General features: G+C 38.7%; 1 protein-coding gene and 1 long non-coding RNA gene across 2 annotated transcripts; both read right to left on the bottom strand.

The window, feature by feature from the left end:
• Nucleotides 1-5502: 5502 nt before the first annotated feature.
• Nucleotides 5503-8710, bottom strand: LOC129348761 (uncharacterized). Its single transcript, XR_008601448.1, has 2 exons — nucleotides 8605-8710; nucleotides 5503-7392 (listed from the first exon to the last, which is right to left on the bottom strand). It is a non-coding gene; the product is annotated as an uncharacterized LOC129348761 (long non-coding RNA).
• Nucleotides 8711-16093: 7383 nt separating this feature from the next.
• cdc6 (cell division cycle 6 homolog (S. cerevisiae)) lies at nucleotides 16094-26606 on the bottom strand. The gene is made up of 12 exons (XM_023276108.3): nucleotides 26448-26606; nucleotides 23981-24344; nucleotides 22559-22810; nucleotides 22018-22217; nucleotides 20498-20646; nucleotides 20122-20228; nucleotides 18245-18384; nucleotides 18026-18126; nucleotides 17648-17715; nucleotides 17310-17488; nucleotides 16870-17010; nucleotides 16094-16447 (listed from the first exon to the last, which is right to left on the bottom strand). Exons 2-12 carry the CDS (start codon nucleotides 24330-24332, stop codon nucleotides 16355-16357), a joined length of 1782 nt encoding a protein of 593 aa, XP_023131876.2. The 5' UTR covers nucleotides 24333-24344; nucleotides 26448-26606; the 3' UTR covers nucleotides 16094-16354.
• Between the last annotated feature and the right edge of the window lie 845 nt (nucleotides 26607-27451).

Below are 27451 nucleotides of genomic sequence, written 5' to 3'. Positions count from 1 at the left end.
AAATAATTTTTATCAACCGTTTGGTAGAGGTCAATATTTTAAAAATTGCTGGGTCTCTTCATAAAAAAACCATTGATTGTTGTTATTAGTGCCCCAAAGAGATAAGAAATATAAAGAAATAATTTTTTCATTGCCTTTTTCTTGGTGAGGATGTTTAAGGGTTAACTTAACATCTGTAAACAAAACAAAAACGTATCAACAAAGTTTTCTGTTAGAGTTTGTGTTCTTGTAAGTTTAACTCCAAGATTTTAAATACTTTCATTTACCGCAAATGAATATCTACTCCAAATGTCTCACTAATAATCATTATCAGCCTTAAAAACCCACAAAACACCCCTCTATACTCGACCGCACTTAGTACAGTCCGGTTCCCCCTTCTATAAATCTGCTTGGAATCGTCCACTTCCTGTTTGTCAAAGTGGCCTTCTACCTGGACAGGTTTTGTTGGAGCTCATGCAACAAACATTCTGGGTAACTGCACTTTAATATGGATGGATGATACTGAATTAGAGTCTGTTTTCATGAGAGTGAGTTAAGATGTGTAGCTCTGTCATTAAATAGGAAATTATTTCTCAGAATTCACAGAGAAAAGTCTGAAATGTTTGCTAGGTTAGCGTCCCATATGTTCTTTGGCTCAGCTAAAGCCAACTCTCTCCAACTTCTGGATCTCTTGATTTGCTTGTTGTTAAAATATCTTGCTAGAGGTGCTGAAGCTCAGAAAGTCTGAGATGTTTGTTCAAAATAAGCTCATTCTCAAGTCTTATCTGAACTGTCCTCTTTTGTTTGAACGTTTCCTAAACTTAGGAGTTAATGACAGAGCAGCACATCCAGACTCAGTCTCATTTATGTAGAGATTAAACTTCAGTGTCATTCATTGATGTTAAAGTGCAGTTTTTCAAATGTTTGTTGCACATGCTGCCGACCAAACCAGTCCAGATGGAAGACGATGTGAAGAGAAAGCTCCAGAGGATGAATATCACACATTTACGTTGTAAATAAATGTCCTTTAATTAGACATTGTCATGCAAAAGTTGGATTTCCCTTTAATGATGTTCAAATCTTTGTTGAGTGTTTTGTTGATGTTGTTTTCTAAATATTTTTTGACACTCGGCCCCAAAGATTAAAACCTTTTCCGGCTCACAAGCTGCAACAATTCACACATTATCAACTATCTTTCTGACTAAACTAAGATAAAAAGTGAAAAACCGCTTGATTCCTGCATCATGAACGTAAATCTTTTTGGTTTTTATGACGGTAAACTGAATATATTTGGGTTTGACATTTTATAAACCAAAACAAGAAATGAATTACTGCAGAAAACAATCAACAGATTAATGGACAAAGGAAAATGTGTTTTCCAACATATATGGCTGAATTACTCCAACATTACAAGATACATACAATTTAAATTCAGTTTTATTCATATAACGCCAATTACAGGTCAAATCGTCTCAAGACACTTTATTTTTATTTTTTATTTGTCATATTTAAAATATGACAAAGTAAGAAATTTCAACCTCTTGACTAATCCAATTTATTATTTGGTTTTTAAGAGACTAATCGACAACTAAAATAAGTTTCTCCACTAAAACTAATAAACATGAGGTCAAATAGAAGGAACGGTTTTAAATACTGCAGTTCCACGACGACAAGAATAAAGTTTGTCAACAAAAAGTAAATCTGCTGGTGGATTCCATTAAAGCCCTAATAAATGATAATAAAGTGTGATACTAAAGATTTGTGGTGCTAAAAATCTCCAAGTAAAGATATCAAGTTGAACGTCTGGATGGAGGTTGATAAAAGTTGACCTCCCTTCATTTCTCTGGAGTTGACTCCATGGATTTTATGGATGGTGGTTAAAGACCTGCTCTTCTAGTGGTCTTCCTTCTAGTCGCTGTAAAAAGTCAGTCCATCCTGACCGACTTCAACACCTCTTCATGACAACTTGTTCTGCCTCAGACATGGTGGAAACTCTAGAAACTCGGGAAAACCCATGGAGACTCGAAGAACTCGTGGAGACTCGAAGAACTCGTCGGGCGGGGGAAGGTGTGGTGGGTGGTGGGGAGAGGTGGGGGAGTAGAGGGGGGGAGACCGCCACCCACCTCCCCGCCTACTCTCCGCCCTGACTCCACCCAGACTCCGCCTTGGCTCCACCCATGTCGTCACTTCAGAAACTACGATGCCAAAGGGACGACGAATTTATTTCATTTTATCTGATCTGTAGCTCAGTGAGTTAAGGATTTGCCTATGGAGCTGCAGGTCGCTGGTTCAAGACCAGTCCCTTCTTAAATTTTCTCAAAATTCTGACAAAGACAAACAGAAAAGGGCCAGTGGCGGGTCTTGAACCTGCGACCTTCCACTCTGTAGTCGCTCTTCTTATCCCCCTGAGCTATCTGCTCAGATACTAAATCTTCTGGTTTTTGCGCATTTATCATCTATTTTTTGTCATTTTCAAGTTTTTTTTTTTTTTTTTTTAAACTCGAGTCTCGACTCGACTGTTTTTCTCGGTGGGTTGGACTTCAGCCTTTGTGCTGGAGGGTTGAACCCTCAGTTCCAAGACTTTCCAAAGCCTCGAGACCCTCCGAGTCCTCAGGACCTGAGCTTTCACACAGTCTGAGGGCTGAAATTTTCTAAGTCCCACAGTAGATCTCTGTTAGATTTAACTTTCAGACAGTCCAAGGACTGATATCTTCTAAGTTCTTGAGTAGTTCTCTGTTAGTTTGAACCTTTCGACAGTCTGAGGACTGAAGTTTTAAAAGTTTCTCAGTACTTCTCTGTTAGTTTGAACTTTATGGTTAACAGAAGCCTTAAAACTTGTGACCATGAGTCTTGATTTCACATTTAGACCATCCATCTGGGTTCTTCTCAGACCTTCACCTGTGGATTTTTAGAAATCCTGAACAAACTTTGATTCTCTTCACTGAACAGTAAAGTTTGTGGAGCTCAGAAGGTAACATTAGTTTGATAAATGCCTTCAACTACTAGTAGACTTTATCCAGAAAGCAGTTTTCTGAAATGAGTTCTTAGTAAATCTGTCCACAATCAAACCAAGAACATAGAAAGAGGAAATGTTTGAAGAAACAACTCGATGTTTTCATTTCAGACTAGAAAACGCTTTAAAACTTTTATCTGTTTTTGCTCATTTTGATCCTTTTATTGTCTCTTCTGTTTAATTTGATCTTCTAAAGTTTAACTGGTGTCTTTTCAAATGTTTTGTCTTTAGTTTGATTCTTCTTAAACGTTTAGTTTTGCTCTTTTCTCACTTTTTATTCTTTTCTAATGTCTGATTTGATTTAGAAATGTTTTGTCTTTTTTTAATTGTTGTTTCAAATGTTTTATCGGCGTGTTTGAAATTTTTTTTCTTTCCCAATATTTAATTTTTCGCTTAAATCTTTGTTAAATGTTTTACCACCTTTTAATGTTTAATTTTCTTTTTAAATGATTCATTGTATTTTCTGTTTAATTCCTATTTGAAGTTTTATTGTGTTTAAGATTTAATTTTCTAATAAAACATTGAATTTTTTAATTAAATGTTTTGTCTTTTTAAAGGTTTAATAATCTAATTAAATGTTTTGTATTTTTTTAAATGTTTAATATAATTCTTGTTTAAAAAGTATTATTTTTTTAAATGTGTGATTATCTTAAGTATTTTCTCTGTAATTTTCGATAAATAAGTATTTCATACTTAAATGTTTTGTATCGTGTTTGATTATCTACTTCAATATTTTGTCTGTTTAATAAAATGAAACATTAAATACAATTAGATGATATTAAACAGACAAAATATTGAATTCGATAATCAAACATGATACAAAACATGTATGAAATTAAACAAAATTTTTTAAATAACATTATTGAAAATTACAGAGAAAATACTTCAGATAATCACACATTTAAAAAATAATACTTTTTAAACAAGAATTATATTAAACATTTAAAAAATACTTCAAACTTTTTTTGTTTTATTGTATTACATTTTTTCCCTTTGATTTAATTGCTTTTTGTTATGTAGTTTATTTCATTAATCTTCTTTTTCTGTCAAGATTTTAACCCTAACCTTAAAAATGAAATAAACCCTTAAATCACAATGAAAATACTTGTGTTGTCATAATCAGGAGTTAGTCAGTTATTCAGTTTATCAATTCAACTTTATTTGTTTAGCACCTTTTACACAGATGACAAAACTAAACAAGCAAAGAGAAAAAAAACTATGCTGAAACTATGATTAAAACTCAAAAACATTAAAAAAAAAAAGATTTAACATGGTAATAAAATATGTTGTGTTCAGGGGATGGAGGGAGTTTATTGAAGTCTTCTTGGGCTCACATGGGAAATCATTTAAAATATAAACTTGATATTCAGTCTAAGGAAACTGGAAACTGCAGAGCGACAGAAGAACCAACAATATCTCCTGTTTTCTCCTTTAATGAGTCGACTTTTCTTGTGCTTTCAGACCAGAGAACTACAGACTCTTCACAACCTGCTCAAACTCTTGGTACAGGACCTCACCACACGGGTCAAGAAGGTTTCCGTCTCATTTCTACTCTGAAGCTCACCTTCTCCTGCTCAAACTGCTGACAAATGTTTCTGCTGCTCTAAAGTCTGGTCTCCAGAACTTCCTAAAAACTCTCAAAGTCTCTTCTGCTGCAGGTTGCTTTGTGGAACTGTTGCAGAAAACCTCACTAAACCTCATGAAGGGGCCTCAAGATAGTCGTCCAAATGAAACCATACAAAAACCAAACTAGCACAACCCAAACGCTAAAGTCTCCTGCAGCCTACCAGAGAACCTCTGAGAACAGAGAATCAGGACAGAAACTCTTACCTTCTGGACAACCAACGTTGGTTCACAAACAAGAATACAGAATGTGTCTGACCAAAAACCTCTGAAGACTCACTACAGCCAAGATAAAGACACAACTCAGCTGCACCAAATCCACTAATCACTGCACACATTAGCACCATGTGCTAACTGTGGCTAAAGAACCACATTTACCAAGACAACTATCCAGTACAAAGCCCTAAAACACACCAAGAAACACATTAAAGACAATTTTACTGCTGGAAGCTGCAAGCCAACACCTAAAGAACAAGCTAAAGCGATGGAGCCAAACCCGGTTCAGTGGTGAACAGAAGCAGAGGAAATGTTTGAATGCAGCTAAATAAAGCAGGAAGACAGTGAGCTGCTCAGGTGTTCCTGATAACACCAAGCAGCCACCTGGACAGCCAATAGGAACACAGCTTACTGGAAGTCCAGAGGGCTGGGCTAGTGAAGGAAATTTAAAGTTGAAGCAGAAAGTTAACAAAGAAAGTTGAAAACCACCTTCTGATACCTGAAATCTCTGAGTTTTCACACAAAGAACGCCTGAACATGTCAAACTGGTTCCATAGTAGAACCATCATTGTAAAAACGTCATAGTATGGTGTGTTGCTCAAAAAACATTACGACCCAGCTGTCTAGGGTCACTGAGGAGCAACAAAAAACAACAAACACTCAGGCATAGATTAGGACTCAAACTAGATTTATTTTAGAAAACAAATCAACTTAGAGGCATTTGTTCACACATGTGGCTGAATAGGAGGCCGTCCAATCAGATTTGAGGTCTTCACTCTGTAGGTTGTTTGTTTGGTGAGACTCTTGGACCTCCATCAGCTGACGTGGATGTTTGATGGTCTGCCTCTCTAGTGCCAGATGATTCATCCATGAATTCAGCAGCTACAGACAGAAATGAAGCTCATGCTGCAGTTATTGAATTCCTGTTCCAGATCAAATGTTCAGAGCTCACCTTGAATGCAGCCGTCTGCTGTCTGATAGTTTTTCTCATTGTAGTCTTCAATAAAGTCTTTTTCCTCATGTCAGGATGTGGTGAGACTCTTTCTCAGTCGCTGCAGACGTCCCTCATTGTGCATCTCCAGAGAAGAAACAGAAAAACTGATCACTGCTTCAGCATCACAAACGCTCTCCAGCATTGAGAGTGTTTTAGGAATTCATTCATTGTGTTGTGAACTTTGAAGGAGAAGAAACTTTACAGCTGCCAAAGATATGAGCTCCAATTCTGTATGTTTTAGGAAATCAAGTTCATCAAATGAACACTTGATTATTGCTGATAACACTCATTAAATTACTGAAGAAATCTAACATAAAAACCTGTAAACTCTCAGGCAGCTTTTGTTAAAGTTTGTCTATAATTCTATCATCATGTTCTGGAACCAGGACTCTGCAGAAGTTCCTTCAATCAGATACTTGTGTGTTTCTATTTCAGGCCTCAGGTTTGAACGTACAGCAGAGGATTAGAAAGGAGTGATTTTAATATTTAAATCAGTCCAGTAAATGTTTGGCGTGAAAATTATTAAAATTTTGATTTAGATAGATTTGTGTCAAATAATATTGTAGAGTCTCACTTAAATATATCCAAATGAGTTCAGTGTATTTACATTTTATAGAATATTTGATTTCTTAATCTCAATACTGTAGGGTCTGACCCTAAATATTATAATAATGATGTCAATTTAAATAATATTTTAGTACAGTCATAAACTTTAATCAGCTAAACTTGCATAATAAATATCACTGTACAATCTTAACCTGAACATTCATATTATTGAGGTAAATTTACATAAATCATGATATTCTAGAGTCTTAACTGGAATATTTCTAACATTAATCTTTTTGTATTGTGCTGATAAACAACAATAACCCGACTTTCAGATAATATTTGTTGTCTGTGATTGTGAGACTAAATTCCTCCACATTCTGGAACTGGACTGCATTTCCCAAAATGGAAACATGGACAGAATTTAACACTCATGTATCCATGGCAACGCTAAAGTTTCTGCTTCTTACCAAAGTTCACAACAGCTCCATTAAATCAGGAGATGTGAGACTTCCACAGCATGGATCACCATCTGCTGTGTTGATTCATAGCTGAATGTCAGAATGAACTGAGATAGAAAAGCTGCTTTGAGCTGCAACATTACAGTCTGACAATCCAACACCATCACAGTTTTCATCTGGTTGTTTTGCTTCAACATGCTGTGAAGTTCAGTTTTTACCTGAATCAATACAGAGATTCTATTTCCAGCCAAGACTGGAATAAAAATTAGAATGTTTTGAGGCTATTAATGCAACTAAATCCTTTCAGATGGAAGGATTTACTTCTAAGTTCTAATTCAAGTTTCAGTTGGAGCACATTACATTCACAAAGAAAAACAGCGAAACCTTCATAGCAACATTTAATAAACCTAAAGCTTCCCTGTTGGCACATTGGTGGAGTTTGTTACTGAGCATCTGAACCTTAAATCCAGTGAGACGACCATCTTCAGTCGAGGCCAGTCAGAGAACTTCAAGACCTTCCATCAGCTGGACCAGATGTGGCATCATCTCCCTCTGAACATCTGGATGACAGGAGAAAAGACAGAAATCAAACACAGATCACAGAAATACAATTTATTCACTTTCATCATTTCATAAAAATAGCATGAACTTTATAAAAACTTGACCACATCAGTAATGAAAGTAAATGTTTTCATCTCGTGTTGAAGCTAAATTTAAAGTCAATTTTAATGACAGTTTATCCTGAGAGGAGTGAGAATGGAGCTTTTCTTTCCTTTTTAGAATATTCCCTCAAAATATTCTGTTTATTATTGGCTTTAGAAGCATTTTTCTTTACTTATTTATTTTTACATACCTCAGACTGATACACTTTGCTGGTTTGCAGATAATTTCATGTACAATGACAATAAAGATCTTCTATTATAACATATTTTGCTAAAACAAGAACTGCAAACCTTCTCAACCATCTCTCAGGCTGCAAAATTCCAACTGCGACCAAGAATTATCTGATGTAGTTATTATTATAATCTTTACTGAACCAGCCCTGGAATTAATAAAAATCTGTATATGGATATGATTTTCTCTGATGGGACCACTATGGAAGCCGCAGTAACAATTAACTATCCTTTGAAGGGAAAGATTAGGTCTTCTTCAGGTGGATAAAAAAAATGCTCTCCCTTAAAAAAAAATGCATACAATAAAGTAAATCTCTTCTGCACTGCACACATACTACACTTTTGTATAACTCTGGATGTCAGAGTAAAGGCAGACAGATCCACCGATCAGCCACAACATTCTGACCACTGACAGCTGAAGAGAACAACATCCATCATCTTGTTCTAATGCAACGTTCTGCTGGGAAACCTTGACATTCATGTGGATGTTTGACATGTACCACCACCTAAACACTGCAGGAAAAACAACCCCTAGTCTCCATGGCAACAGCAGTCCTTGATGCCAGCTGCCTCCCTCAGCAACGGGTTTCAGTTAACCTTAAAGTAAAATAACTTTTTTAAAAGCTAAAATACACAGCAGAGAAATACAGGTTGAGAAGATCATTCTAATAATGACGCACAGCTGCGGCAGCAACTAACACAGGTGTTCAGCGTTAAGTTAGCCACCTGTGTTGATTAGCCCGCTAGCTAACTTAGCCGCTTAGCTAGCTAACGCGTCCGGACCAACTGCTCAAACACGACAAAACACAACTCTTCACAAGTCGCTGACTTAACGTACAACAAAACAACGCTACTGGTTAGAAGTATTTATCTTCTTACCGTGTTTTACTCCAAAAACAAGATCAATAGCAGCCAGAGACGCTACCAGACGTGCCGACCATGGATATATAGAAGACTAGATACGCTAGCGCGCTGTCTTCTATATTATCTATGGTCTGACCAATCGCTGCTCTCTGGCTCCGCCCTCTGAGAATCTTGTTGTTGTTTGGCTCCACACTTGCTGATGACAACTTCCGGTCTCAGAAAATGGAAAAAACGAACCTTTTTTGTTTCTGTCTCTTACTGATTTTACTTTCTTGTTATTCTGAATATAAAACGAAAATCAAAGCATTTAAAAAAAAATCGTATATCCCTTTTTGATCATGAAAAGGAAAAACGCCTTGTATTTCAATTTTAATTTTTGTATTTTAAAACGAAAATCAAATAACCACTCGTTTTTTGTTTTTCAATACCCGTTTCAGAACGGAAAATCCAATTACCAGATCCGTACACGGACCCACCACACACACCTTTGACACATTTCCACACATTAGTTGAGGAGCCGCGAAAACCTGGTCGCGCCAAACTATTTTACATCTGGCGTGAAGCTCTCCAGCAAACTACAGGGTCGGATGAAGAGGCCAGCCACTCGTCTGGCCCAGATTCTGCCACCAGCGTGGATGAAGCCGATCTTATCGAAAGAACTGATCATTCCAGTGACATGTAAGTCTGTATTCATGAGAAGTTGTTTGTTTTGAGTTGGAGAAAAGTAAAGAAAGTATAATATACATGGAACGCCGCCGAAAGCATTCCGCGCAAAATACGCATCATTTTTACAAGTCATGTGCTGCACACAGCTAACGTACCACGTAACTTTTTCTGTGTGCAGCATTTACAATGTTGGGAAGGAGGAGGAGGAGGAAGAGGAGAGAATGGAGGTCTCCTGCTGTCCTGGTACCCAGCGAGAGTTAGAGGGACAGACCGCCTCCAGCCAGGAGACGCTGCAGCAGCCGCTCCACCAGCGAGCGCTCCGGGCCAGAGGCGCTCCCTACAGCTGGCTGGAAAACTGAGAAGGAACCTGACAGCTTACCTTCTCTGCCACATTTCCTGCCTGCCGAAAAGGAGGCCAGGTGTCCAGCCACCTCTGTCAGAATATGTGGACAGCCCTTCTCCATCAGACCTGTCCAAGTACTTGGACCAGGAGACCATCAAAATACTGTTTCTGATTCAACTCAGTAAAAACGATTTTCTTTTATTTTAAAATGCACTTTTTATGGTCTGACCATGGTTTTGTACATAAAATATGTGTGTTCATAAGTATCTGGCACACTTAGAAATTTGATTGCACTATTGTAAATAATAGCCCTGCGACAGACTGGTGACCTGTCTAGGGTGTCCCCTGCCTTCGCCAGAGTCAGCTGGGATAGACTCCAGCCCCCCCGCGACCCTAGTGAGGATTAAGCGGTGTATGGATAATGGATGGATGGATTGTAAATAATTTGTTTTGATGCTGATGTTGTCTCTTTGCAAATTTTGTAGTTTTGTTTATTTTCGTTTTTTTTTTTACAGGTTACAAAATTGACCATATCTCAAAAAGAAAATTATGTACAGAATCCAAATAAATTTCCTGTGGTTCTAAAGGATATTGTGCAACTTTTTTACATTTACAAATTTGAGGGATACAGCTATGCAATTTCTGTATTTTGAAATATACGTGAAAAAAACAAAAACGATTTTCATTTTTTAAGGTTTATTGCACTTTTAAGCATTTTTTTGTAGTAGTTAAGACATAAGTCAATACATATTATTAAAATTTGGGATATCAGGGTTATTTTGATGTAAAGCAAATAAAAATACTCTAAAAAATGGCACTACAGCATGTAAAAATATGTCCTGGCGGACTTGCACAATGGTGGGTCTTAAAGGGTTAAGGCTGCATCTGTTGATCAGATTTCTTAGGGATTATTCTGCTAGTTGTCTCAGTTAATTTTTTTTGGCCTGAGTCCACAGTGACTCCTTCACAGAACTACAAATTAGCTTGACAGAAAAGCAGGAAATTCTCATATTTAAATATTTTGAACTTTCAAGGAAAAATCACTTAAATATTAACTACCTGATTGTATGTGTCGACTGTTCGATATTTTAATTAATTAAAAAGCATATTTTATTAACTCCTGACATGTTTTGACAACCAAAGCTGTCAGATAAATATAAATGGTAGCGAGTAAAAGTACCTCAAAACTGTACTTACGTACAGTAGTTGAGCAAACTGCCACTGTTGAGAGTTTGCATTAATTTATGCTTTTCAGAACAAGTGACAAGAAGTTTTCCTAAAGGAACAAAATCTAGACAGAAATTAACATTTTGGAGAAACTTGGTGTGGAAAAAGTTGAGAATTAAACTATAAATCTGGGAATCCCTGCATCCCTTTGTGAGTCACAGTCGCCTACTAAATATTCGTGGTACTTTCAGCTTCATGATGATGGTTTTCTTGAAGTTGACTAAAATGATCAAAAGTAACAGTTACAGAAGTGTTCAGATATCAGCCTATGTTTTACATGAGCTTTGCTTCTCATAAAGTCATCACAACTTCATGGATGAATCAGAACAAGTTTCAAAAAAGAATTTCACTTTTTCTCTAAAATGGACCCAAAGTATGTAAATATTCATATGGATCTGTTGAGTTGGATGTGTTGTCACAGACCGAAGATCTACTGCAAACGTCTGTAAATTCACTTTTGATTTAAATTTTAAAATGTTTGTGCCGTTAATGTCGTCAGCATGAACAATACTGGGTCTGAAGTCGCAGCAGGACTCAGAGGTGAACATCATTTTAAGGTGACTTATGACCCACTGGGGTTATTCCTGTTGTTTTTTGTTCCGTTGTGGGGGTCGAAGGCTCTAAACAGATAAATGTTGCACACAGTCAGTGTAGTAAAGGTCAGGTCAGACTCTAGATTGGAAGCAGGTGCAGTAAATGTGCTTTAAAATATCATGCAGGGACTTTGTAAAGGAGGAACATTCTGTTGGTTTATCCTCTGTTTGGAGTCACATGACTCTCACTAGCCAGGGAGTCTAAACTATCAGATTTATTAAAAATTCATGTGGACCAGATAGAAGATAGAATCTACTTGAGGGCAGCTTGATCTTGAAGGAAAAAAACAAAAAAACCCTCCAGAAAATGTCTCTTTGATTTTTGCAAAAACATTGTGGTGTTTGTTTTTTTGCTTATGTTGATAATACTTAATTTTTGAGTGTCCAAATATTCAGACAATCACAAGAAAGTATTTGAACTGTTGTTGAGCAGCTAATTTAATGGTAAAATAATAGAAAATTCCTTATTTAACCTTTAAAAAAAAGCATTAAATATAAGCTATTATATATGGTGGAGTTGTGTTTTTTCTAGTGTGGTTTTCTGGCAGCAGATTGTATGAAATGTTTATTATACATCTGAATATTTAATCATATTTTATCTCCACTGACTGTTTACATTTTTGGTCACTGTATTCGTATTTGAAAACATGCACAACTTATATTTTCATTCACTTTCGGCATTGCTATGAATAAGTCTTATTTGAATAAAGTCTGATTTGAATAGTTCATATTTGTGTGCCTCGATGGTATTTAAAGATAGAATTAAATCCCAGTGTTATTAAGAGCATTTTATAAATGATTAACATATATGTTGTTATTTTTTTCAAATGAACAAGACTGATGTTTGTGTTTATGTTCAGATTCTCTGGAAAAAAATTCACGTTTGATTGTCTGAAGATTTTTTACCTATTATCTAACCTTCTCCTTGAGCAAAAAAAAAAAAAAAAGGCAAATCTTAAATTCGGTTGCTCAGAGAAGTATCTCATCTTCTCCAGATCTAGCAGATCCAGTTCACACAGAGGAGCTACAGTCCAGCTGATCTTTTAAACGTGCTTCTCTGCTGACTTCAACTCAGTTTTATCCTCATGGTGGATTGAAGCGCTCACTTTGTGGATTTAGCTTGTTGCTCCAGCCACGATTAAAGGATGATTTTGATTGATTTCCGCCTTGTTTATCAGTGGGTCAAAGCGTATACTGGAGCAAAATGTGAATTCCCTGCAGCTTCACAAAAGAAAAAGTGGTTGGTGTTAGATTTACATTGAACTGCAAGTGTTCTTATTATATAAATGAACTTTTGTCACAGCATTCTCGTCTGTTCGGTGACTTTTTATTATTCTGCTTTTAGAAAGTGATGGAGGCAAAATCAGCCATTTCAGAAAGTGGTGGGGGTGTAAATGACACCTCTGTGGTCAGTTTAGCCCAGATGGAGATTCCTAATGCAGTTGACAAAGTAGCTGGTGCTGGGGGCTAATTTCTCAGACAAACTCTGATTCTTTTTTTTTTTTTTTTTTTTGAAAAGCTGCAGGGAGCTCCCTGTTTGCTTCTACTTGTTTCCCTGAATCTCTACAACACAGGTGGAAGGTGCAAAGTTAGCAGGATCTATACAGCGAAAGCATAATATTGAGGGGAAATAAGCTGGACTTCTCCTTTAACTTAACTAAACTGGATCCAAACATCCATCCATCATCTGTACGCCGCTTAACCCTCATTGGGGGCTGGAGTCTATCCCAGCTGACTTAGGGTGAAAGCAGGGACACCCTGGACAGGTCACCAGTCTTATCACAGGACTACACATGTAGACAAACAGGCACACTCACATTCACACCTACGGATAATTTAGAATCACCAATTAACCTCAGCATGTTTTTGGACAGTGGGAGGAAGCTGGAGAACCCGGAGAAAACCCACGCATGCACAGGGAGAACATGCAAACTCCATGCAGAAAGATCCCGGAAAGTCAGGGGTGTGAGGTGCAAGGCGAAAGTGCTAACCACCAAGCCACTGTGCAGCCCCAGATCCAAACATACAGCGGGTAAAATAAGGGTTGAACACCAGTTTTCTGAGTAAATATATTTCTAAAAGTGCTACTGACTTTAAATTTTCACCAGATGTTGGTAACAACCCATGAAATCCACACATGCCAAAAAAGAAAAAAAATCCAACTATAGACATCAATAAATTATGTGTAATAATTATAAATGAGACCGGTAAAAAGTATTGAACGCACAAAGTCAGGAAGGTGCAAAAAGCTGAAATCAATCAGTAATTAGAAAGCAACCCTGTCCTTTGTCGGTGTAAATTAATATCAGCTGCTTCAGTCCCAACTGATAGCTTATACAAAGGTTTAAAGGTGTCACACAAGAAAAATCTCATGATGGGTAAAAGCAAAGAGCTCTTTAAAGACCTTCACAACCTTGCTGTTGCAAAACATACTGATGGCATTGGTTTCAGAAGCACCGTTGGTTACATTATCTGGAAATGGAAAGAAAACCATGTCACCATAAACCAGCCATGACCAGGTGCTCCTCACAAGAGTTCTGACAGAGGACTCAAAAGAATAATCTGAAGAGTCGTCCAAGAACCAAGGACCCCTTATGAAGAGCTTCTAAAAGACCTGGAATTAACACGTACAGTTGTTTCAACGAAAACCTCCATGGCCTCCATGCACACCAGACCACCACACAAGACTCCATTGCTGAAGAAAAAGCAAGTTGACGCTCAAAGTTTGCGGTACAACATTTGGACAAGTCTATGAAATACTGGGAGAATATAGTCTGGTCAGGTGAGAGCAAAACTGAACTCTTTGGCTGCTATAATACACACTGTGTTTGGAGAAGAAATAGCACTGCACATTACCCCCAAAAACACTGTGCCGCCATCATGGTTTCTCAGCATACGCTACTGGCAGACTTCATATAATTGAAGGAAGGATGAAGGGAAAAATGCACCAAGATATTCTTGATAAAAATCAGCTGTCATCTACCAGGATGATGAAGATGAGACGATGATCCCAAACACGCAACCAAGGAATATCTCAACTGGTTTCAGAGAAAGAAAATAAATAAAACTGCTAGAGGCCCACTCAATCACCTGACTTGGATCCAACTGTAAAATGTGTGGAAAAACTAAAGATCAGAGTTTATAGAAGAGGCCCACGGAACAGTTCAGATTTGCAGACTGTTTGAATGGGGAAAAATCTCACCTGAGCCATGAGTGCAACTAGTTTCTCCATACAGGAGGCATCTTGAAGCCATCATTACCAACAAAGAATTAAATAAATAATTTTCACCAAGCATGTTCAATACTTTTCAGTGTCATTTCTCATTACTACACGTGTTTTATAGACACCTATGGTTTGATTTCTTTGCATGTGTGGATTGCATACTCAGCGCCACTTTCTCAGTCTGAGGCTTTTTTGGGTTCAAACTCCTTCATCCTGATATATTTGGTATCTTTGGAACCTGCAGAAAAGTGTGACATTTTATTTTGTGAAGTGAGTTTGAACAAGTTTGGAGACACGAGTCCTTAGTGCCTCCTACAGGCAGCGGCCGGGCCTGTGTGAGGCTATTAACCTGTTAATCCAATCAGAGCGGCTGTTCTGGAGGTCAGCGGTGTCCACTGACCTGCAGCTTCAGTCCACTGACCTGCAGCTTCAGTCCACTGACCTGCTGCTGTATCATCACTGTATTAGAGTAGCCATAATGTCAGCAGGCTCTAAACTGGGTGTCTTGAGATTCACTTGATTTAACTTATTAGAAAATAATCAAATAAAAACACACCAACAGGCTCCAAGTGCATTAAAATACCTGCAGCCCTTTTTTTGTCTGTCCTTGTACATCTTAAATTTTACATTTTTTTAAAAAAAATTATTGGCTGTGAATAGACCAGTATCAGTCATAGAACCTAAAATTACATTTTAAGAAAAATGTCTGTAGCAACCAATAATGCAATAAAGACCAATAACATAATAATTTTGGCCATTTTAAATGTAATAAAACCAATAACTTAATAGCTAGCCAATAATTGAGTCAATCATGTAATAACATTTTGACAATAATGTAATAAATTATTACCTTAATGGCCTAGCATTAAAAATCCTGTGAAAATGTGGTAACTGCAGCCGACAATGTAATAATGCGTAAATAGGACTGCTTTTTCTTGGAAATAAGTTATTAGGTTATTGGTTTTATTACATTTACAATTTCCAAAATGATTCCATTATTGGCAGGTTTTATGTTATTGGCTGTTATTATTGCTTGCTGTACAGTTGCAGATTGTTGGACGCCTCAGGTTGTCATAACCCAACATACAGAACAAAAAGCAGCTTCCTTTGAAAGGCGTTTTCGCTGTGGTCCACGTCATTGGAGCCTCCGGTTTACAACCTGACACTTTAAGTGCTTCAAAGCCCACTGGCAGCAGCAGAGACGTGCTGTGAAAAGGCAGCAACAAAGACTAAGTCATCCCTTTATAGTAGTTCTTAGTGATAAAAAAAAATAAATAAAGTTTTTGTTTTACTATGGATTTTTTCTTAATGTGTAAGAAGTGAACATATTTAACTACTGGATGCTTCCATCTGGAAATGGATCTGATTGGATCCTAAAATCCTCTGAGAAACAGCAGCTCTCATATATATGAGAACTTCCTCAACAAAAAAACAGCAACATGAGCCCACTGATTAAAATGTCCACATTTGTTTATTTTCAGCACAGAAACTGAAACAAATGCTGTTATTTCTTGACGCGTATTTTTCAGCAACTCAGTACTGGACAAAAAAATAACGTTAATAAACAAACAAAAAAAAAATCATTAAAACATTTTCATAAAAACTGTACAACTTCCCAGCAAAAATGAGAATAAAAATACAACTTTTGAAAAAATAAAAAAGCATAGCTCATTGTTGAACTAAAAATCAGTATTTAAAAATCCTAAATGGGGATCATGAGGGGAGTCCTGCGGTCAGGATGCTGCCCAGCAGTGTTCGATCCTTCAGAGCATTTTCAACGTCTTTCTCCTCGATCTTCAGAAACACCTGCAGGAAAAACTAACTTTAATCATTGAGGCTCCAACAGATTAACACTAGCAGACTTAAAGCTCTGATCTAAGTGTGAAAGCTTGTAGGACTGATTGATTGATGTCTTTACTTTCATGTATTTAATCAATACTGCTTGGCTTTTTCCCCCCATAAAATAAAATCAGACAAAGGTGCTTTCACTGCTAATCAGCAACGTTTCTCTGTACAGTTCCCGTTAAATGGAAAACAATAAACTGAAGAGAAACAAAACAATCAGCTGAAGAATGTTTCGGCCCCAGAGTGGATTTACTCAGCCATTTAGAGCTTCTCTTATATCATCACTGACAAAAGTGAAATATGTGAGTGTGTTTGGACAAAGGAAGCTCAATTTTCGTGCGTTTCGACTGCATTTGACTGCTTCTTTGTCCAGGTGTTTGTACCTTAGTGAGACGAGCCTCTTTGGCTTTCTTCAGGGCGAAGATTCCTCGACTCTCCAGCAGACTGCAGAGCGACAAACACTCTCCCTGACCGACTGCAGACACCTGCCTCTTAGCGCACAGACGACTGTACACCTCATGGAGCTGAAACACAAACAAACACGACTACTCACAGCACTGTTGGAAGATGTTGTTGATGTTGGGGTCACTTTAGGAAAAGTCATCAAATTTCAAGTTGAAAAAGGGTTATTTAGGAGGTTTTCTCTGCTGATAAACACAGTGGCCGGGTCATTTTTGACCCTAAGACAACACGAGGGTAAAAGCTACAGCATCATAATTTAAAGAGATACAAGAAGGTGGTTGAAAACCTGCAACAAACAAAACCACCTCCTGCTCAGTGAGAGCTACTGTGAGTCTCTTAAAAACACTGTTGAGTGTCTCACCTTTCCCAGGACGATCTCTTTGCTCTTTCCGCTGCGAATGAGCAGCAGGAGGCAGCAGACCAGCAGCTTCTGCTGCAAGGGGAAACTCTCTCCATCAGAGCCGCCGCTCTCAGACGCCATGCGGTCGCCGTAAACCTCCGACAGCACCCGAGCAACCTGCGGGAGGCTGACCCGAGAGGCTGCAAACACCCAGGAGAAGCTTTCAGTCACTAGAATCATCTCATTCTGACTGAACTACATCAGCCAACATCAACAGGACGGTGTGCTCAGGGTCATCTGATCTGTCAGGAGAATGATTTAAACTGACAGTTTGATGGAGGATGAACCGCTGAACTCACCTTTAGTTTCAGCTTTTGGATCAGTTGCTTTCTTTCTCTCATCAGACTCCACGATCTCAACAGCTCTCCTGAAAAAAAGAAACAATCAGTCTAATGGAGCTCAATGGAAATCAGTTTTACTCCAAAGATTCCCCTTGTTGAAAGCAAAAAACAGCCAAAAATGTCTGAGTGATGTGAGATTTCCACCAACAAGAGGTTTCAAATTAATCTGAATTTAACGGCAAAAACTGTTGCCAACTTAGGTTTCAGTTGTTCTCAGTGAGAAAGACAGCATCATCTGATTTAAGCATCAACTTCAGGATATCTTAAATGAGACACGTTTAGATGGAAAAGGTGTGCTTCAAGGCAGCAGAAGGAACATGAAGGGTGAATCCTGACCTGCAGATGTCCAGAGCTTTCCTGGCGTCTCCAGATACAGCCGACACTTTCCTGGCACAGAACTGAACGGCCGAGGCGTCCAGGATCCCTTCGGCCGAAGCCTGACGGGAGAAAACACGAGGATGAGTCTTCATGGCCACAGCCAGCAGCAGCCAGCAGCGGCCAGCAGCGGCCAGCAGCAGCTGAACTGAGAACACATCGTACAGAGGCTGCATTTACCTGCGCGAGTCTGTCCTGAACGATGGCAGCGAGCTCCTGCCGGCTGTAGGGAGGGAAGTGCAGCAGCTGTGGGCGACAGCGAGGACGAGCCTGCAGTCTGGGCAGGATACGATCGGTCAGGTCCAGAGCGTTGGCGATGCCTGCAGAGCGTCAGAGGAGGAGGATGGTCACGATGCATTTAGATTTAAAGTCTGCCATTACTTATTAAATAAATACATTTATTGCACATTTTGCTCCAAACTTTGTAATACATTGTGACCTGGCTAATATTTGTCCAACTCAAAAGTATATTTATTGAGAGTTTTTGCTAAATCTGCTGTGAGTCCATTAAACTACCAGATAGGCTATTTTCTGTTTACTGAACTTCCACCATGTTTTAGTGCAGGGGTGTCAAACACACAGCCAAAGTCATTTTTACACTTTACAAAGCCATCACACAGGCACATTTATGACTCTGTAAAATATTAAAATGACTGAGATGACACGAACTGAAATTTTTCACTAAAAGTAACTTTTAGTAAATTTGTCCACTGTACTGCCACAACTTTTATGTACTTTTTATGGATGAATTTTCTACATTTACAAGGCAGGGGGGTAACTAAACTTTCTTTGGAACAACCTGCAGAGTCAGTAACTTGTTTTATAGACTTGCTTTTATGTGAAGTTTACCTTTAGCTTTATTTAGTTTTAGTGTTCTATTCTGTATTAAGTCCTGTTTATTTTATACATTCTCTTTTGTTTGATTTTACTTTTAGCTGCCTGGTTCTTTGGTGGGATGTCATGTCTAATTCTATAATTCTCTATTAACTGTCTAGTTCCCTTGCCTGATTTGAGTGCTAATCTAGCTCATTATTCATTTAACTTATTGTCATTTTTACTATTTATTTTAACTGACTTGTCTCCTATCTCCTGCTTGATTGTCTGTGTTGCATGTTTTAACTGTCAAAGCACTTCATGAATGCTGTTCTTAAGAGTGCTATATAAAGAAAGTTATTATTATTATTCCTCGTTAGTTCCCACTTTAGTTTGTTTGGTGTGGTGGTCAGGATTACTACACAAATGTGGAGATGAATGTAAATTTAACAATTTCTAGATCTTGACAAGTTGTTTTGATCAGAAAGTAAAATATTACATTGTTCAGATACCTGTGCCTCGTTTTTGTCATTTCATGTTTCCTTTTTGTCTCGCTTGTGCTGTTTGTCTATTTTTTGGACATTTAGGGGTTTTTTTTGTCATTTTTTTGTCCCGTTTGTGTCATTTGAGCAATTTTTTCTTGTTTTTGTCCATTTTTTTTGCAGCTTTGCAACTTTTTAATAGAACTTTTTGGTCTCTTTTTTTTGTTTCATGTCGTTTGTCTCATTTTTTGTCATTTGTGTCTCATTTTTGTAATATTTTGTCTTGTTTTTGCCTTTTTTTTGTGTGACTTTTGTCGTTTTGGTCATAAAGTAAAACACTAATAATCATTCAGGTCCAGACACCTGAAGCTAAATGTTATGTTCCCTTGTAGATAAACTCTGATCTGTAAGTTGTAATGTGTAAATGATAAACGAAGGTAAAGTATTGTTGAAACTGAGCTTATTTTTCTCAATAAATTTCAGTTTTTTCATAATGTTTTGCAAACAGATAGTTCAATAAATGCATTTTTTTGCACTAAAACAAAGGAAATATTTGTAGTTGTGGTTAGTTATAGATTATTTTACTGTGATTTTACTGTTTCGGTCCACTTGAGATCAAATTGGGCTGAATGTAGCCCTGAACTAAAGTGAGAGAGAACTGATTATTATTTCCAGAAAGCTATCAGACGGAATCACAAGTTGCTGCTGTTTGTTGAGCAGAAACAAACAGAGTTCTGGGTGTGTGGTGGGTTGAAGTCGTACCGATGAGACACAGACGAGACTTGGGCAGGAACGGCCATTCAAAGATGGTGTAGAGGACATCCTGAGCTTTGCTGTCCAGCTGATCCATCTCATCCAGGACAAGAAGCCTGCGAGGGACACAAAGACGGAGTCAGTCTCCTCCTGTGTTCAGGTATCAATCAGCAAATTCTCACAAAGGACTTCTTGATCATCCAAGATCTTTAAATGACACAAAAAAAATCTTACTTTCAACCTGCAAATGTTCGATACATTTAGTGCACAAGCTATTTTAACTGAGCTAAAAATGTCAGCACCGATGTGAATCCAGTAGCCTGTGACCAGAGTTAGGAAAGCAAACCTTAATGAGAAACAACCAGATGGAGGCTGCTCTACTCACACAGTGGGCCCCGGGGCCGTCAGGAACCTCTGCAGCCCCTTCTGTCCGCCGGACGCCTTCAGCTTGTCGGCCAGCAGCGGGAAGATGGCGTGAGAGCTGCGTAGACTCATACAGTTCACCACCACGGTCTGCACGGACGACAGCTCGGCCTGACAAAACAAACAACACCACTGGTTAGCTGGTGCAGACACGCATCATGACCCTGAACAGATCTGCCAAGGAATGGTGGAGTTATGCGACGATCGGTGTCCGTTTGTCTGTCTGTTAGCAACATTGCTCAAGAACAGACCAAAGGATTTGGATGAAATTTTCAGGGAAGGTCAGAAATGACAAGGACCAAGTGATTAGATTTTGGCAGTGATGCAGCTTATAGTCTGGATCCATGGATTTGTGAAAGATTTCTGTATCATTGTGAGATAGCATCACTGTTACTATGACAACAAGTGAACACTACATCAGCTGCTGACGATCACATGATTGTGATCCTACTACAAATCCACCACTGCGGGCCACAAATATTTATAAAACTGTAACTGAACTGTGAAAAGAAAATTCTAATAGTTTGAAGACATTTTAAAGTCATTTTGGTCCCATTTTTAGTAATTTTTTTAACCCTTCTCAGCCATCCTAACTCATTTTGGACAGGTTTTGAACAGTTAAGGAGGATTTTTTGAACAACTTCTGAACAAATTTCAGTCATTTCTAGTCATTTTGCACATACTTGGGGTAATTTTTTGACACATTTTAATAACATTTAGACAACACACTTATTTTATGAGGTCAAATTTGGATGTGTTTTTATTGTTTTTATTCATTTTTGGAACTCTTCTAAGCCATCCGAGATGTTTAACTCATTTTGGACAGATAGTGAACAGGAAAAGAGGAAATGCTGGACAAATTTCTAATTATTTTGGACAAATATAGAGATTTGTTGAAGATTTCTGTATCACTGCAAGAAAGCGGCACGGCATCACTGTAACCATGACAACAAGTGACATTACGACGGCTGCCTGCTGACGATCACATGATTGTGATCCTACCACTAATCCAGCACTGTTGACTTATCAGGACTTATCCGTGGGAAATGATACAAGGAACAACTGATTAAATTGTGGGGGTGTTTCTGAGTCCCATCAATTCCCGCCGTCTGCTACATATTTAGGTCAGATGATTCGGTATCCGTACATAACATACACATGCATAACACACGCCTGTGCTCAGCACAAGGTCATTTTGTTTGTGGGTGCATCTATATTAAATGGACACATTCTATGCTGCCGTGATTTCTGCCACAAATTTTTTCAAGATTTTATCCGTCGGAAATGATACAATGACTGAGCAGCCTTGGCGGAGTACTGCGCTCTCTGAGTGCATTTCTTGTTAAGCATTTAATAGAGGTTTGGAGAACATAACTTCTTGCACCTCCTCAGATGGACATCTCCCTGCAGTTCCCGAAAGTCTCCACTGGGTGTCACTAAAGCCACAAACACCACAGACTCCTCCACTGTGGTTCATCTCACCTTCATCTCCTGCAGAACACAGTTGAAGCAGACCGTCTTGCCGGTACCCGGGGCTCCAGAGATGTAGAGGCTGCCGGGGTGACGCTGCAGCACCTTCTCCTCCAGGAAGGACCTGATGGACGCCCGCTCCGCCTCCCTGGACAGGAGGCGTTCAGGGACGGCGGTGTGGAGCGCCTGCTTCACGCCCTGAAACCTCGACTCTGGAGGAGAAACAGTGAAGCTGCAGGTTAACGATGCTGCCAAAACACTCAACTTAAATCCATCCCAATTAAGAGATCACTGAGGTGCAGGTTTAAGAAAACACTCATTGTTGTCTTAATATTTTGAAGTAGGGCTTCAACCAGAGAATAAAATGCAAGTATTTCGGCTGTAGCTCTGGAAACCTGAGATTTATTGTTGCTTTCTGAACAAGAATGTATTCAGGTAACTGAGAAAATAAGATGAAAGGAAAATCATTGTTAGATGCAGCAGTGATCAGGAGTTTTGCCATTAATAGAAGGAGTGACCTTTGACAATACACGACATATTTCAGAGCTCTTACTTTCTGCGAACAGTCGAGCGACCGGTGGCTTCCTCTCTGAATTTTTATGGACAGGACTCCCAGCAGGCGTTTCCTGTCTCCTCGGGGACGATCTGGCTGCAGGAGGCTGCTGTGGTGAGTTCAGGACCAGCTGCCGGCGAGCCAGGACCAGAGAGTTCTCATCAAAACCCAGTTTTCGGGGCGAAGCGAGCGTCTGCTTGCTCTGCTTCGGCGGTGAACCGAGCAACGTGAGGTTGCAGCCGTTGTCATCACCTTGAGAAAGAAAACACCAAACTGTTTGATCTCGTCTGTGATCGTGTCATTCTAAGAACAACTTAAACCCATGCTGTTTAGATTTCATGGTGAACCGTTGCAGATCAAACAAAACCAGGATGAATTTTTGCACATTTGCTACCTTTTGCACCGTGTACCATAAATATTACCACTTTACCTGTTTGTATTTCTTGTATATTATAGTTTTACTGATTTGTATTATTTTATTATTTGTATTTTATATTTTTACGTATTATAACATTTTGTATTTATAACTTTAACTGCCATACTTTATGTGCATGTGACGAATAAATAATCTAATCTAAAAATCTAAAAAGCACCAGAAGTAAACATGTTAGTAAAGCTGACTAATTTATTCACAACTCTTTTCATCTGGACCAGACACACCCAGAGCAGATCAGGTCTGACAGCATCCCACAATAGGAGGGTGTGGGGCTGTTTTACTGCCCCCAGGGTCTGGGCAGCAAAGGCCCAAAAGCCCCTGTAGCCCCCAACGCCATCCCATAACACGGTTATTACACCAGGCTACAGTTTCCTTCTGTCATCAAACCTGCACCCACTTATCCTTCGAAGGTTCACAAACAGCTTTACATACATTAGAGAAGCAAAATATCAGGAAACAAGTCACTGAAAAATGCAGAAGGTGCCAAAGTAGAATTTAGTGCAGAGCTTTTGCATTGGATTGTTGGATCAGATTACACAAATATACAGAATATATCCCCTTAGCGCCCCACAAGTCCTGTCCTTTTCCACAGTGTAAGCTGCTCCGTTCCAACCACACAGTGTTTGGAATAGCATCCCCATCTTCCACGCATGATATCCCGATTTTGCTAACTGGAATTCTGAATGGATGGCTGGTTTATTTCTTTGGGAATCAAGAGAAAGAAAGACCTGACCGGCTCTACAGGAAGCCAAAAAAGCCACTAGTCAATGTTCACACCCATCCTACATTTCTGGCCTCTGATTGGTTCCTTTGTCTTGACCAGCTGTGTCTTCTTAATGTATGTTTAGTCAGGTCACCTGTCTTTGTGTTACATGTCGCTGTAAGCCCTAAAATAGTTTGCAGTTTATGAAAAGAAATCAGGATGGAAGTGAAGACCTTCTCACTGCTCAAGATAAAACTGGCGTAGTTGGTTTGGAGAAGCTCACCTGTGCGCTTCCGAGGGCTGAGAGGAAGTCGGGTTTGGACACCAGGAGAGGAAGGAGGCAGCGGCTGGGCTGCAGGTGGTCTGGGTGAGAGATGGGTGGGGAGGGCGACCGGCTGCTTTGGGGAGAGAGGGGTGGGTGTGTCAGCGAGGCACCTGGGCGACAGAAGGGTGGGCGGGTTGGCCGGACGTCTCGGGCTGAGCGGTCCGATCCGGATCGGAGAGACGGGCTCAGGCTTGGGCTCGGCCGGTGATTTCTGGGCTTCCGTCTTGGAGCGGGACGACACTCTGCAGGATTTGCGTCGGGGGAACGGCAGCGTGGGCTGAGCTCGGCCCTGAGAGCGTGTGCTGGGCATTCTGTGTCCGATCTGAAACAAAGAGGACACGTCAACACTGCAGAATGAAAGCCACACTAGAGGAGGTTAGAGGCAGAGTGATCTAACCTGCAAAACATCTCAACTGAGTTTTATATCATTTCTGTAATATTTTATGGTCTAGATTTCAGTGGCAGAGTGTTCTGACCCACAACCCAAATATAACGCTACAGTGGAATGTTAGACCATTCTGGAAAACACAAAACTTGGAACCCACATTTCTTCAAAAATTACAGAAAGTGGGTTAAACCACTCTGCTTCCAACCCTTCACTTCATGTCAGCAGTTAAATCACTGCTTCATTAAGTTCTTTGGCAAAACTACAAAAAAAATGTTTGTAACAAATAGAAAATGGTTGCTTTGGATCAGGGGTGTCAAACTGCGGCCCGCAGGCCAAAACCGGCCCTCCAAGATGGTCCAATCTGGCCCGTGGGACAACTGCAGATTGTAAATTTGTAAAACTATACATTTAAAATAATTTCTAGAAGATGACAAGTTTTTTTGATCATAAAGTAAAATATTAGATTGCTCATTGTTCTTTTGTCGTTCTGTGTCTCATTTTTGTAATATTTTGTCTTGTTTTTGTTGTTCTTTTTTTGCCTGACTTTTGTCATTTGTCTCACGTTTATGTCGTTTTGTTTCTCATTTTTGTCATTTTGTGTTTCCTTTTTGTCTCACTTGTGTTCTTTGTCTTATTTGTCATTTTGTGTTTGCTTTATTCATTGTTTTGTGTAGCTTTCTAGTGGTTTTGTGTTTTTTTGTCTGGCTTGTGTTGTCTATTTTTTAGTCGTTTTGTTTCTCACTTTTGTCATTTTTTGTCTCATTTGTCAATTTTTTTTGTCATTTTGTAACTTTTGTTTAATTTTTGGTCTTTTTTTGTTTTGTGTCATTTGTCTCATTTTTGTGGTTTTGTCTCCTTTTTGTAATATTTTGTCTTGTTTTCGTAGTTTTTTTTTGGTCTGACTTTTGTCATTTGTCTCACGTTTTTGTTGTTTTGTGTTTCCTTTTTGTCTGGCCTGTGTTTTTTGTCTTATTTTTGTCATTTTGTGTTTGCTTTATTCATTGTTTTGTGTAGCACTTTAATCGTTTGTTTTTTTTGTCTCGTTTGTCCATTTTTTTGTCGCTTTATAATTTTTGTCTATTTTTTCGTTGTTTTGTGTCATTGTTTTGTCATTTTGTTTCTCGCTTTTGTCATTTTGTGTCTTGTTTTTATAATATTTTGTCTTTTTTATCCAACTTTTGTATTATCATGCTCCTATTTATTGCTCCAGCCCAATGGAGATCAAATTGGGCTGAATGTGGCCCCTGAACTAAAATAAGTTTGACACCCCTGCTCTAGATCCAGCTCTGTGACACAAAGAAAGAATATCAACTCATCCTCCTACAGTGGTTGTTTCCAGACTCGGTGTTAAAAAAAAAGCCACAGTTTACTATAAAACCACCACCTGTCCAGTCTTTCATTTATCTTCTACTATCATATAATCCTTCCAAACACCCGCCGCCTCACATTAATTAATTATGTGAAATTAATCATTCTATATGCTGACTACACGTATTAAGCCAAGCAGAAGAAGCTTCATACCGAAAAAAAATACTTTTAACGATTTCTTTTTTGGATATTTTTTACTTTGAAATGGGGTTAATGTGGCCCTCAACAGAACAGGAAGGTTCTTATCTTACATGACCAACTGTTCTGGGAGCTCGAAGGTTTGCAAATTAAACACGTAAATCAGTCACATTAAACATCAGAACAGCCTAACGGAGTGCCACGGCTCTCTGGGATGTAAATGAAGAGTTTAAAGTTTAATTTACTCTCAATTCCTTCAGTTTCCTTCATTTTAAACAGCAAACAATACAGTGTGCTCCAGTAATGGCGCCAAGCACCAGACTTCTGCATCGAAGCGCCACAATCTGCACATTTAAACGACTGGAGCTGAATGACAAACATGTCTGCTCAACATTAGAATATATTTTTGTCGATACATACATAAAAAACAAGCTACTTGTGGTATTTTAGACGATAAACACCAACTGGCAGAGGAGGCCCTGCAGCTCAGCTCTCTGCCGTCCGTCACTAACAAACTATTTCAGGTCTTACCGCTTTAATGCAGCGCGTTGAAGGTGGAGGTTCGTTGGTAAAAAGTTTTTTAAAAGTCTTCTGAGCTCAGACAGCAGCCACTCCTCGTCCTATCCGTCCTCTCCGGTCCGAAACTGAAGCCAAACTTGCGCCAAAACGTTCTGCGCCTCCTCCTCGATCAGCTGTGTTCCCGCCGCTGCTCTCTGATTGGTCGAAGCAGCAGCTTCCGCAACGCTCATTGGCTCAGCCCGCCACGCACGGATGTTACGTCACTGTTGTTGTGCCTCCGGTGGCGGGAGTTTGAACGGAGCTGTATTTTGGCGGAATGTAAATTTCCCGGGAACTTCTGGGTTGTTTTGTTGCGTTGTCGTCAAACGCGGCAACGTTTTCCTGTTTTTAATATCAGCGTTCCTCAAAATGATTCACTGTGTGGGGATTTAATGATATTTTATTACATCAATTAATGACATGAAGGGTGAAGAATGAAAGCTGATTTTACAAAATGATGTGTGTCTGAGTTTCTAGTGATATTTGCTAAAATGTAAACTAGCAATAAAACTGTTATATATATATATATATATATATATATATATATATATATATATATATATATATATATATATGTCTATGTGTGTGTCTATACACACATGTATAGACACACACATATATATATTTATTTATATTATAAATCTATGAAATAGATTTATAAGTGCTCACATATACTCAACTACAAAATAATTATATGTACACCTTTAATGCTGTAATCACCTAAATAACACTAAGATGCATATTAGTCTGATATAAAAAGCTCAAATGTATCCTTTCAGTTTTCCTTTATGACCAACCTGGATTTATTTCATTAGAATCTGAATTTTCCACACATCACAACCCACTTTTTCTAAAAGTTTCATCTGTTTGCGATCTAGTAACTTGTCCTCCCTTCCTGTCAGTTTCTCAGAACAATGGATTCATTCACCCTGATCCAAAAATAAAAAAAACTTGCAGAATGACCAAATCTGAATTCC

The sequence above is a fragment of the Amphiprion ocellaris genome, chromosome 4 (genome assembly GCF_022539595.1).
Source record: "Amphiprion ocellaris isolate individual 3 ecotype Okinawa chromosome 4, ASM2253959v1, whole genome shotgun sequence".
In the NCBI taxonomy this organism is placed as follows: domain Eukaryota; kingdom Metazoa; phylum Chordata; class Actinopteri; family Pomacentridae; genus Amphiprion; species Amphiprion ocellaris.
Note: the sequence above shows the minus strand (reverse complement) of the source record. Positions and strands in the feature narration are given on the sequence as shown.